The sequence below is a fragment of the Tachypleus tridentatus genome, chromosome 3, assembly GCF_004210375.1.
Source record: "Tachypleus tridentatus isolate NWPU-2018 chromosome 3, ASM421037v1, whole genome shotgun sequence".
Lineage (NCBI taxonomy): Eukaryota > Metazoa > Arthropoda > Merostomata > Xiphosura > Limulidae > Tachypleus > Tachypleus tridentatus.
In genome coordinates, this window is record NC_134827.1 from 4,491,301 (window position 1) to 4,503,717 (window position 12,417).

At 33.5% G+C, this 12,417-nt stretch overlaps 2 protein-coding genes across 27 annotated transcripts in view; one reads left to right on the top strand and one right to left on the bottom strand.

The window, feature by feature from the left end:
- The window catches only part of LOC143246241 (general transcription factor 3C polypeptide 4-like), a 55,948-nt gene extending 53,798 nt beyond the window's left edge, over window positions 1-2,150 (top strand). For 3 of the 4 annotated variants that reach the window (XM_076492613.1, XM_076492614.1, XM_076492615.1), the window contains one exon: window positions 944-2,150. In XM_076492613.1, coding sequence (XP_076348728.1) covers window positions 944-1,375 — 432 coding nt within the window. In that variant the 3' untranslated portion in view covers window positions 1,376-2,150. The remainder of the gene's footprint in view (window positions 1-943) is intronic. The other variant, XM_076492616.1, reaches the window with a different exon arrangement.
- The window catches only part of Tcs4 (Threonyl-carbamoyl synthesis 4), a 41,617-nt gene that overhangs the window by 1,178 nt on the left and 28,022 nt on the right, over window positions 1-12,417 (bottom strand). For 13 of the 23 annotated variants that reach the window (XM_076492624.1, XM_076492625.1, XM_076492633.1 and 10 more), the window contains 2 exons: window positions 2,911-2,982; window positions 178-2,257 (listed from right to left, as the gene is read on the bottom strand). In XM_076492624.1, coding sequence (XP_076348739.1) covers window positions 2,170-2,257; window positions 2,911-2,982 — 160 coding nt within the window. In that variant the 3' untranslated portion in view covers window positions 178-2,169. Of the gene's footprint in view, window positions 1-143; window positions 2,258-2,910; window positions 2,983-12,417 lie in introns of all 23 variants that reach the window. The other 10 variants (XM_076492634.1, XM_076492639.1, XM_076492632.1 and 7 more) reach the window with 4 other exon arrangements.

Consider the following 12,417-nt stretch of genomic DNA (forward strand, 5'->3'; position numbering starts at 1 on the left):
GCTTCACAGAGCCATGAGAATAGGTAGCTCCTTGAAATAATTGTTGTAGAAATAACTTCTGATCAGAGTAAACTAGTTGTTATTAATTCATAATAATTTCAGTATTAATTTTGCACACGTCTAAATTATTGGATAAAATGTACCTGATTTCCCATTTACAAATGAACCATTTTATACCTTCTTTTCTTCCTCTCTCTCTCTCTCTGCCTTAGTGCCAGTTTGGGAGCATGGTTGTGCTTGTTAATATCCAAATTGTTTTCAGCTTGACCCATTTTCATTCATGTTTTCTGTAATTTGATCAAGTGGGAAAAATATGTCAAGAGACATCAATGATTCCCAATCAGCCCTTTCTGGGTTACTTCTAAAATCTTAAGAAGTTCACACTAACAGATTTTACTGAAATAAAATGAAAGGTTTTCATATTCAGAAGACTATACAAATAAATGTTTCCTGGCATAAAATCATTGTTGTATTTCCTTGTCTTTTGTGCCTCAATCCACTACCATCGCTTTAAAAACTCTGTTGCTGTGTGTTATACATTTCTTAATGATGGAAAAGTCTGGTGATTAACTTTGGGATAAAATTTACATAACTAAGAAAAAAGAGTATTGTTCACTTAAGAATTTAAAGGAATCTCCAGATAAAGGCTAGTGAAATTTAATTTGCATTGTTAAACGTTAGGATATACTTGAAGGACAACGGGCTGATTTTTCTGTTCCTAAATTTTAAAATACTCTTTTTGAATTTATGCCACTAACACCATCACTTCAATACAAATTATGAGTTAGCAATGTGCATAAATACTTAAAATGAGAGTATGTTTTGTGTGTTTCTTTGTTTACAGAAAAGGTGGACATCAGTACTAAAGTTTAAGCACATTAAACAGTAATGGGTATGTTAATCATGCATGAATTTTACTTTTATTTATTATATCATATTTCAGAAAAAACTGCAAGTGGTAGAAGATCTACTATTACGTAATCACATCTTATCCATCATTTCCATGTTCCAGCCTAAGCTTGACTCATTGTTACAGATTCAGCACATTTCCCTGATTCTCATGTGTGACTGGTTATTTACTAAATATGACATAGTTGTATCTGAAGTTTACAAAGTATGTGGTAAAGATGCACCTCAAAATCTTAAAGATATCCAAGCTCGAGAGACTTGTCCAATATGTAAAAAGGATGTCCACTTCACTAATGCTCTTTATGGGTCCTGCTCCAATTCTCATACATTTGGTCGATGCTCTCAGTCACTACTGTTGTGTTCTAAAACTTACTTAAGGTGTTCATCTTGTTTAAGATTAATGATATGGCCAGCCGTGTGGAATGAGCAGGAACATTGTGCAGTGTGTTCCTACTGGCTTAGATGAGAAAGAACTTTCTAGACCTGACACCTTAACTTTGTAACCAAATGTCTCATAAATCAACAAAAGGCAAGAAAAAAAATATAAAGGTAAATATCGAAAGTTAAGTTTAGCCGGTATAAAGCAACAGAGGTATTCTTTCTCCCCTACTTAACAGTGATAGCATTGAGCTCGAGCAGAGTTTATGTATTTAGTGTTATTAGATATTTTAATTGTAACTTAGTGTGACTGAATAGAATTTCCATAGAATAAGCTCTTAAATGTAAGATGTCTCCTTAGTAGTAACAATTTCATAACCATAACCAAAAAAAATTATATTCAAAATTTAAGGTCTGTCTTTAATATATAAATGCATGTGCAATGCCACAGATAAGTGTTAACTTTTATTAATAAGCTTTATAGGTTATGAAACAAATTTTTACATTTTTTGTTGATTTTGATCTGTCAGGACTGAAGTTTCTATTGCAAAATGGAAGTCATGATGTTTAGATTATTACAAAATAATTCTTGTCCTTCCTTAAATAAGCTAAGCAGACCAACCCTTCAAACCAGAAAAATTGTTTGATTGAACAAAATAAGGAAAATGTTATAAATTGTGATGATTGTTAGTAGATAAGTGTTTAAAGCTAAAATTTATAAACAATTCATCCATTCAGTTCAATAAAACTAGAAACTAGTTAGGGCTAAGAGGATAAATAAAGTATGGTGTTTAACCAAAACTCTGTTGCAAGATATTTAAATTGTATATGATATTTAAATAAAATATTTTCTTAATCATATGGAATACTGTGTAGATATTATTAGTTTTGGGGGATTCTGATCTTTATATTCCTAAACTTGATGGACAGTTCCTCTACTGAGGTGGAGATATCTTTTCCTAGTGGACACCTAGGGAGAAAATTATGAATTATTTTAATCTTTATGCCAAAATCTTTAAATTGGATATATTAAGATTTCTTACAGCAAAAACATTTTACCAACCCATAAAAAGTGTCAATTTCACTGTACATTTGCCACTAATGTTTGTTTTCTTATTTGTGTTTTTAATGTAATTATCATTTTCTAAATGTTTCTGGCTTTATTAACAGTTGCATAAAGTTAATATGCTATAATTGGTACAAGGAGTTTGTTTTTATTTTAAAACTATAATTATTTCAAAGAAGTAATAGTATCATCAGTAATAACAAAATGATCTGTTCAGTGTATGAGCATCTAAAGTTCAAAAACTATTAAAGGCCAAAGTTTCCACTATTCTTGATGACAAGAAACCCACTTGAAGTAAAAATGTATTCTCAAGACAGGTGATATAGGTATTAAAATAAAGTACCGAACAAAGTTTCAACCTTCTTAGGTCATTTTTGTTATTTTTAAGTTTTAATTCCCATACCAATTATATTGTGAATAACATTTCCACCTATATCAGTCCTAAGCAAGAAATATCAATCAATTTGTAACATATCTAATTCTGTTGGTTACATGACTTAAAAATAAATAAATTCTTCTAACTAGTTATTTAGCACAAATCTTATGAATAATCTTACTTTGCTTGTATATCCACTTCATCCAGATTTTCAGCAATTCCAATGCCTGCTCTGTATCTTTCTATGCCATTCCTACATTATATACAAGACATTCTGTAGGTTAATTTATGTGCAATAAACCACTATAGTAAAATAATTTAGACAGATACAGTTACTTGGCTGTACTGGAAATATTTCCCTGCCCAGGTAAATTGGTAGTAAATATACAGTGCAAATCACTCCAAATTAGTCTTTGTAATTTTTTTTAGAAGTGTACATCAACAATTAAACTAACAAAATATCCACCACAATAATAAAACTGTAAGTCCAGTGTATTATGTTATTTTTTGAGCTCAAATATTTCCTTATTCTGGGTACAACACTTAATGTATCTGTTGCTGGAAAAGACTTAAACAAACCTGTCTACTAAGATTATTTCTTTAACAAACTGTTACTGCTACAAAATTTATATCAAACACTTTAGCTTAATGCCATTATTTTAAGAAAGATATTAAGCAACTCATTGGTAAATTTATGTAAACTTAAATTTAAAAAATTTATATAAACTTAATGAATTACAAAAAGAAAAACAAAATTTACATAGCTTTCACAACATACTTAAATTCTAAGTCTTGCATTTCACCATCTTTGAAATAAAGTGGCTCTAGCATACAAATTTTCAATATTAATTTTCTCAAAATTCTGAAAGCTGTTTAGGGGATAATACAAAAGTTTTTATTAGCCTATCATTGTTTCTCTTTTAATTTATGTTTAATCTGCGACACCCCTACCAAAGTCCAGGATGTAGCAGCAGATGTCAACAATGAATAGTTTATCACAAGTGTCTGTATCCATTCACTGACCATTCTAACAGCTATTTCAACTTTGAAAAACATCGGTTATCTTTCGTGATTTTGATCTCCTACCAGCAAGATGGAAACCATGGTGTCTGTCCAAGTGTTTGTCTCCCATTTGAAATTATAGGAGAATAGGCATGAATAATGTTGATACACATTTTATTTCACAAGCAGAATATTCTACACTAAGTTGTTAAGAAGTAATCACACTATCATTTACATTTCAGGATGGAACAAAGAATAAAAATGTAGATTTGCATAATGTTATTGTTGAGTGGCTCTTAACATGAGTGAAATGCTCAACAATTACTTTTTTGTGATAGGTGTAAAACTACTTTGGTTTTGAGTGAAACCAAAGAATGCAACACAATTAACCTTTTTGAAGTCTGTGAAATTAGTTAAAATACTAAATAAAATTTTCTTGTCATTCAGGGCAGGTACTTTTGCTTGTATCTCATAAAATATTATATTCTATGAAATGGATCACTGAATAGATGTAAACTTGTTTGTCAATATGAAGAAATATTTAATGTGTATTTAAAAGACAAATTATTTTTGAAACACTACATTATGGTAATTTCTTCATATACGTACATTGATGAGGTATAAATTTGTGAAGTAGATATACTTAAGTAAAATATTTTTCAGGATCAACTTTTTGAAAGTACATTAATCTTTAAGCACTTTTACTCTAACATAAGTACATATTAGAAAAAAGTATTACAATCAGCTAGAATTTTGCCAAACTCTGTAAAGTACACAAATAAGAAACCAATCACAGGACACAGAAAGTAAGGACTTTAAAGTATCCAATCCCACACAGGCAGTTCTGTCAGCTGATAATTAACATCACTTCCATAGCTCATGTTTCATTAAAGGTAGTTAAGGATGTTAAAGGTGAAGATGTCAAACTGTGTGGGTGTTGGACATACCTAGAGAAATTCTTCACGTTTAAGAAGTGGTAGGAAATTCTGTCAACCTACATTGATTGCTCAAAATGGTTGATTTCCAGCATACATTACATTGCCATCCAATCTACACAAGCACAAATGGAGGTAAAGTAAAGACTATATATATATTATATATTTCTAATACACTACATTATACAGTGGAACCGTGATTAACAGGCACCTTGGAACAATAAAATTGTGCAATCATAGACTGATCCTTTCAGTCTATTTTTTCTTGCAATAACAGGCACTTCAATATTCTGGATTAAGGGCAGTATCTTTACTCTTGTTCTCTATACAGACACTAAATAAAGTGGTAAGTTATCTTTGTCCATATGGTATACCACTAAATCCCAGAAGGATGACCAATGTTCAATCATTTGTGATATTCATTGGATTGGCTCTGAATCACATGTTGTAATAAACATTTTCACAAAGTGCAATCTTATTACTCTGGGGAATTCTTATTGTAAACACTCAGATACGTAGGCTGATAAATTCCATGTTGTGTTCCTGGAACATAGGTCAAGTTGTGTTTAAAATTCAGAAATTTAGTACATGGCTCATTTCTGATATTAAGAACATGTTGCTAAAGAGGGCATTTCAACACAGTTGGAAGAATGCTTTTAATGTCAAGGTTCTGCTGTATAGTATGTGTTATGAATTTTTATTATCAAAAAATATTTCTTGAAGTTTGAACCCAAAATTATTTGTCCAAAAGAAAAAATAATAAAATTTTTTTATTATTCATTGAATTTAGTAAAATATAAGAAAATTGGATCCAATATGCTTAAAAATAAAATGTTAATAGAAAACTGTTTTGGTTTTGGTAAGCATTTTACTTGAAAACTGCTTGCACCTTTTGTTATTTACTAATCACACAAAAACAATGTTAGTGACAGATTTAGGAACTTGATTAGGATATGTGCTAACCATAATTCCATAATAGTAATCATTTTAGGTTTTTATATGTTAATTGAATATATGAATGAACATATTAATATAATATACAATGGTTGTCTCTTCAATGTAAAATGTTGTTGCTATTTTACTTTGATTTTGGTTATATCAATGAAATCTGAAATTACAACTTAAATGTAACCCTGAGTCTGCCACTGTAACATGAATGATGGAACTTTACACAGAATCCCCTTCCTCCTTCCCTGAGAGATGATCTGCAATGGTGAATAGCCAAGACCCATACATCAGTGAGCATACCACTTTCTCCTGTGTCCAGATACATGTATTCACGGATGATGAGCTTGAGTTAATCACCACAAAGCTTCAAGCTGCTGGTTGGCAGACCAATATGTCTTGCACATAAATTTTCTCAAAGTTCTAGTTCATTGGGTACTGCATCACTATTGTCTAGTGATGATTTGCTTGGACAACTCTACAGTACTGGCTCATATTAACCAGCAAGGGGGCACCTGCTCCAGAGATATCTAATTTCAAACTTTAAATATTCTGTACTGGGCCCATGCATATCATGTTCATCTTATGTCATGCCAGGTGCTTTCAGTGTACTCTATCCCACAGAGTAGTAATTAGATCTGCTCATTTCAGGGGCCTTTGCCTTCTATGGGGTTCTTCCCAATGGGATGCATTTGCCACATGCATCAATACCAAGGTACCCTTCTTTTGATCACCTTTACTACATCCACCAGCTCTGGCTGTTGATGCATTCAGACAGGAATGTTCTTACAAATACCTTTGAGTGTGACCTCACATCAAATTGCTTCATCAAGTTATTTCTTTGATACACTCCACTCCTTGTTCAATTCTCTTAATTGTACACTATTTGCCAGCACAACCTTGGTTTCCAAGGTTACAACATCTTTTCCCACCTTCTTCAACCTTGATCCCCCATACTACATCCCACCTGGTTTTTTAGTCTCCTTGCTTTCTGGATATTGCACAGTTCTCTCCTATATCTTTCATTTTTCTAGATACTGTAAGGTTTCTGCTCATGCATTCCTTTCAAGCAGTCTACCCTTTTTGATTGTAACATTAATGTGATCCTCCATGCTCTAACTTTATCTCTGTTTGAACCACCTTGTGTTTCTTATTTCATTTGTTCCTTAAGACCTAGTTATTTCTTCTCTTGGGACTGCAAAAGTTTATCTTATTTGTTTGCCACTGATGTTTCATGTACCCTTTATCACCATGCCTATCTTCTCCTTTATTCTTCTAGTTCCTTTCTCTCACAGTGGCTCAGCAAGGTTGTTCCTTCTATCTCCCACCTTTACCCTTGGCTGGATCCTGATAGGTTTCTGTGTCCAGTCAGGGCTTGACATTGTTATATTGCATGTACAGCAACTATCTGAGATACATGCAATTGTCTTTTTATTCCCTGGCAATTCTCCTCACTTTGTGATCTTTCCTATGTTACCCTTACAAATTGGTCCTTCCTACTTGTCTCAGTCTTCCTCCTCCCACATCTTGTTCCATGTTTCATGACATCAAATCCATCCTCTCACATTTTTCCTCATTTGTTATCTTTGTTGTCTTTTGGAAGAGATTTTACAATCTGGCATGTGGACTATGTCCAGTACATTCATCTCCCACTATCTTCATCACATCATGATTTTGCCCTCCTTGGAGTTTCATCTTCCACCTGGGTCCATGTTCTGGACTTTGATGTAACTTTAACTGGTACGTTTTGTACCTTTCCTCTTTTTTTCGAGTGTCTTTCTTTCTTTCCATTTTTATTACATAAATCCTACTCAGTGGTGAACGGTGCTTAATCAGGTGTTCTTTAACTCTAAATCTGCACAATAAGCCATGTAGACTTGTGTTCTCATCCATGACTCCACATCCTCATCGTCAGCATAAGATTGTTGGATGGTTAGCTACCTCAATAATTGCTTCATAAAACATGTCCATTCCAGGCTATACCACAAATGGACTGCATTGGTAAAGTAAAAGGGGATTGCTGCCCATCTCTGCCATGGCTCAATGAATAACTCAGTATGGTGTGCTTTTCAAAATTTGGTCTCACATTCACCCATTGTGCTGTTTCTGGTGATATTCTTTTGGACTCTCCAATGCTTTGCAACCCCCTCTTGCTCATGCTAAGTATGGGAGAGTTTGCCACTTTCTAGTTCCATGGTCCACTACCCAAGTGGCCTTGGGTACAGAACAGATTAGAACCATTGAGTTGAGAGGAGTGCCATGGTGTTCTGCTGATGTAGGTGCAAGTGGCCTTCTCAGTAATTGATTTATCCCATTGCTGATGGAAAAGCCTCCTGATCAAAACATGTGGAGTTGATCCATCACCTGACAGATTGATGTGGCCTCCTTATACCATTACAATGCCATGAAGTGGATCCATCACCAGACTGGTTGACAGAGCTTTCTGTTACACATTCAACACACTCTGGAGTTGATCCATCACAAATGCAGTTCACCTGTTTTAGTGAAAGCCCTCGTCTTACCTTTGTATGGATATCAGTTTCCAGCTTTCAGGTTTTCTATTGGAGTGAACCAGTCAACAGAAGTCCTCATACAAACTGACTCCATCCTCTTGATGCTGGATGATGATTCCCAGATTGATGAAGTGGTGATGATCCTTGTGCCATATCCAGTAATCAGTGTGGGTTTGTGGTGTAGACAGTAGGATCCTCATCATACCCTCACATGAATTTCAGTACCCAGCAAGGTGGTTTATGATGTAATTGATTTACCAAGTATGGTCTGACACACCCTAGCCACTCTACATCTCGCATTTTTTGCCCTTATGTTTTACAAATTCTAAATGTGGGCAAATAGCATACCTGGCTCAGAAGCAGTGTGGTTCCCCTCTTCTGATTTTCAGATCTATTTCTTTCACTGTAAGCAGCATCATTTGGATGCTTTGAGGGGAATGTCTGTCATTCACTTGCACCAATCCCTCTTCCTTCTCAATGGGAGATTCTAATTAATCTTGTAAGAGTGGTAAGTACTGCATAAAAAGTTATAATTTTCATATACTTAAAATAGGTAATTACCTCCACTCTTTTCCAGTGCCTATACCTTCTGCCAAATTTCAAAGTTAAGGTTCAGTAGAGGAAGTCACATGTATCCTATGAGTATGTCATGCTCCTACTGATTAAGAAGTGGGGCATGATGATTTGTATGAGACACATATCTTCTGATTTTAACACAGGGAAGTGGAAGGCTTGAAGCATGTGTAAAGAAAAAGTTTGCATCCAGTGGGCAGCACTGAATGAGAATACCTATTGGAAATACATTTTCAGCATAGGAAAATTATAACTTCAAAATAACAAAACATGCAACTCACACATGTAAATTCATATTCAGAATATGAACATTTAAATTATTGAGCTCAAAATTGGAAAAAAACTAAAAAAAAATGAATTGCTAACTAATAATACCATAGCTATTCTCAAAACAAGAACATTAGTCCATGAAATCCACCACACATTGTAAAAACAAAGCTTAGAAACTGTCATAAAACCTTAATATTTAGCATTGACAGAACAAATTATCCTATTGTATAGCTTTAGAAGCTTTTTCTTGGGGAAAGTTTAGTTCTAGCAAGGTACAAAGTGCCAAGTTAATGAAAAATTCCTTTTTTACTCTACCTCTAATGTGCTGTTTTTGTTTTGTTTTTTATTACAGCATATCCAGAAGTACTTGGAGGTGATGGTAATCAAAACTGAAACTTCAGATGGTTTATCACAAAAAAGAACACAAGATATTCTCTGTGATTAATTCTAAGAGTGTCCAAGCCCATACTCGATAAGATAGTTATCAACTTTATTATGGAAAGATCTCGATTATTAAACATCATGGAGTTGCAAATATTCCAGGAACTTGTTCATAGGATGCAACCAGACTACAACTTAGTGTCAAGACTGTTTGTAAAAGAACTAATGAAGCAACTAGAGAGATAAATAATTTGGTAAATGCAATGATCAAAGTGCAGTACATTACCAAAGCTACTGACTTATGGGCATTCAGAAGATAAAGCTTTATTGTTGTGACTGCTTATTTGCTTGACATCAGTCTTCTTAAGAGGAGTTCTACTACACTAACATTCAAAGTGGTGGAAGGATATGTTCAGAGTATCAGATCTGAGACAAGATTATCAGGAATACAACTGACTTTAGATCAAAATTTTGTGAAGGTAGTTGAGGTATTTGGGGAAGACAAAGTAGAACTACTGTCTCAGAATGACAAAAGCATTGGAAAACAGGTCCAAATAATGACAGAAGATTCAAAAGATATCAGTTTTCAAAACAAGAAGGATGACATCTTTAAATATAAACTCCCTTCACATCACTGTGCATGTCATCTATTAAATTTGATTGCTGCAGTGATTCATAAAAGAAATTGTTCAGATCAACCTTTGGAAAATGTCTGATGGTTGTGGACCAAAGTTGGTCAATCAACAGTACAAACAGAAATTCTTGAAGCAGAATGTTAGCAGATTTGACCAAATCCGATAAGGTGGAATTCTACATTCTTGGCTATTGAGAGGATTTTGTGAATTAAACAGAAGGAAGAAGATACCAGTAGGAATATGTGTTCAGCAGTCATGATTATAATGTAAACAGTAATTCATGATTTCCTTGCTTTCAAATTGCTGGAGTGATCTTTACCTCTTTCATTACATGTATGTAATGTCATTCATTTATTAGTCAAATGGAACTATAGGACACTTTTTACTGATCTTGATATCAAATGATCTGCGAGGCCAATGACACAGTTATACATGTGTAGAATCTAACCATATGTTAAGGCTTAACGTAACTCAGTAAAGTTTGATAATCCTATTGCAAATGAATGGAGAGGCCTAAGAAACAGTTTGATAAAAATGTGATAACTGCAACTGTATATTAATTTAACATTTGCTTCAGGTTAAGTCCTGTAGAGCTGAAGTTCCTGAGAAGTATCACATAGTGATGAAAACACTGGATATCTTGCAATCTGAAACTAACACACATATGGAATGCTGCTTCCTACACTTTTATCAACTATAAGTAAGGCTTAATAAAGTTTGCCACTCTGTAAAACTATACTGTTCCTTAGTAGCTGCCCTTAAATAAAAGTCAGTATTACAGAAGTGGTTTGCCACCATGTTGGAGAATCCAGAATTTAATGCCACAGCCCTCCTACCACCAAAATTCGAAACTACATGGACCAACCAAAATTCCCTTTCTCCAAAAAGTGAGACAATTTGTTTATTAATTGCTTCCACTGAGGTTCTTTCATGAAAATGCAATCAGCCTCTGTCAGATGTCAACAGCTCTTATGGTGGGAGCTCAAAAGACTTGTTACACATACAAAATTAAAAATATTGTCTTTCCACTCAAAATATGTCATGAGATAATGCACCTATATTAAGAGATCCGAGTAAAATTGGGCTGTGAAAGAAACTGTTTATAAATTGAAGGTTTTTATTGTACATATCTCAACTCATACAGTTTCCTTTTCATATTTATGTCAACAATCATTAGTTTTAAGGTTGTTTTTTTTTTTCTGAGTCCTATCTGCTATATATCTCTACCACTGCATGGACTTTCTTTCACCATTAATATTTTTAATGACACTGTTCTTCTCACTAACCTCTGTTCTGTATCACTTGCTACAGGTGAAGGTTTTATATTTGTTTCCCTTTTCTTCTGCTCTTAAGCTTTTTACTACCATTATTTCTAATTTATTCTCATTGTGTTTGAAATGGAGAAGAAATCACCTAAGGCACAGGAAACAGATGAGACCTTCATAAGAAAATTTCTTTACACCAATGAAGAAGCCCCAGCAGTGTGAGAGAAGAGAGCTAGATTCATACCTTGCCAATTTGGTTAACAGTAGTATGAATATTCTAAAGTCTTTTCTAAACAAATACACTACTGCCTGCTCTGTTCCTGGACTGATTTTTTAGTCCAAAGTGAGCAAGACTAGGCAGTAAAACTTATAAAGTCTGTTGGCCATGTACACTGCAAGATGTTACTTGGTACTTAAATACTTTTTACACCTCTGCATACATGTAGTTACCAACAAAAGACATTCAGTATGCATCTACTCAAGGTATATACATTCCAAAATTTGAAACAAGAATAATCATAATTACTGACATACATCACCTAGAGACTAAAGTATACTATCACTTTCAAGATCTCAATTGGCAGTCAAATATGTACCAGTTCCAAAATAATAGAATAACAGTTAAACAAGAATTTTCAAATGAATCCTAAAGCAATTTGTACAAGACTAAAAACCTGTACATTTTTTGTACTCTTTAGCTCTAAAAACAAATTATAATACCTTCATGTTACCCAGTAACATTTTTATTTCTGCTTAAAATAGGTCAAATAAACCTACAAAATTGAAGATATGCCTACATATTTAACCAAAATTTTTAATATTGGAGTCGTGACATCTTGAAATACAAATCTAACTTTCTGCAGGAGACATTCTGCTGTCCCTCTGTATTGAACTGGTACACCATTTAGTTATCAATAATTATCTAACACAGATACATGGAAATATGATAAAAATTGTGCAGTATTTTTGATGTGGAAGTAAATGTGGTAACTCAGATGCATATAGAAATTCACAAGTATTAGTCAAATATAAATCCCTTTGGAAAGAACCTTTAATTAAAAAACTATTTTTGCAGTAGCCTACTGGAATGTCCAAACTTTATTAGTTATTTACTATTAGTATGTTTTTTTTCTTGTATAAATATGAATGACACAGATAACTTATGAACT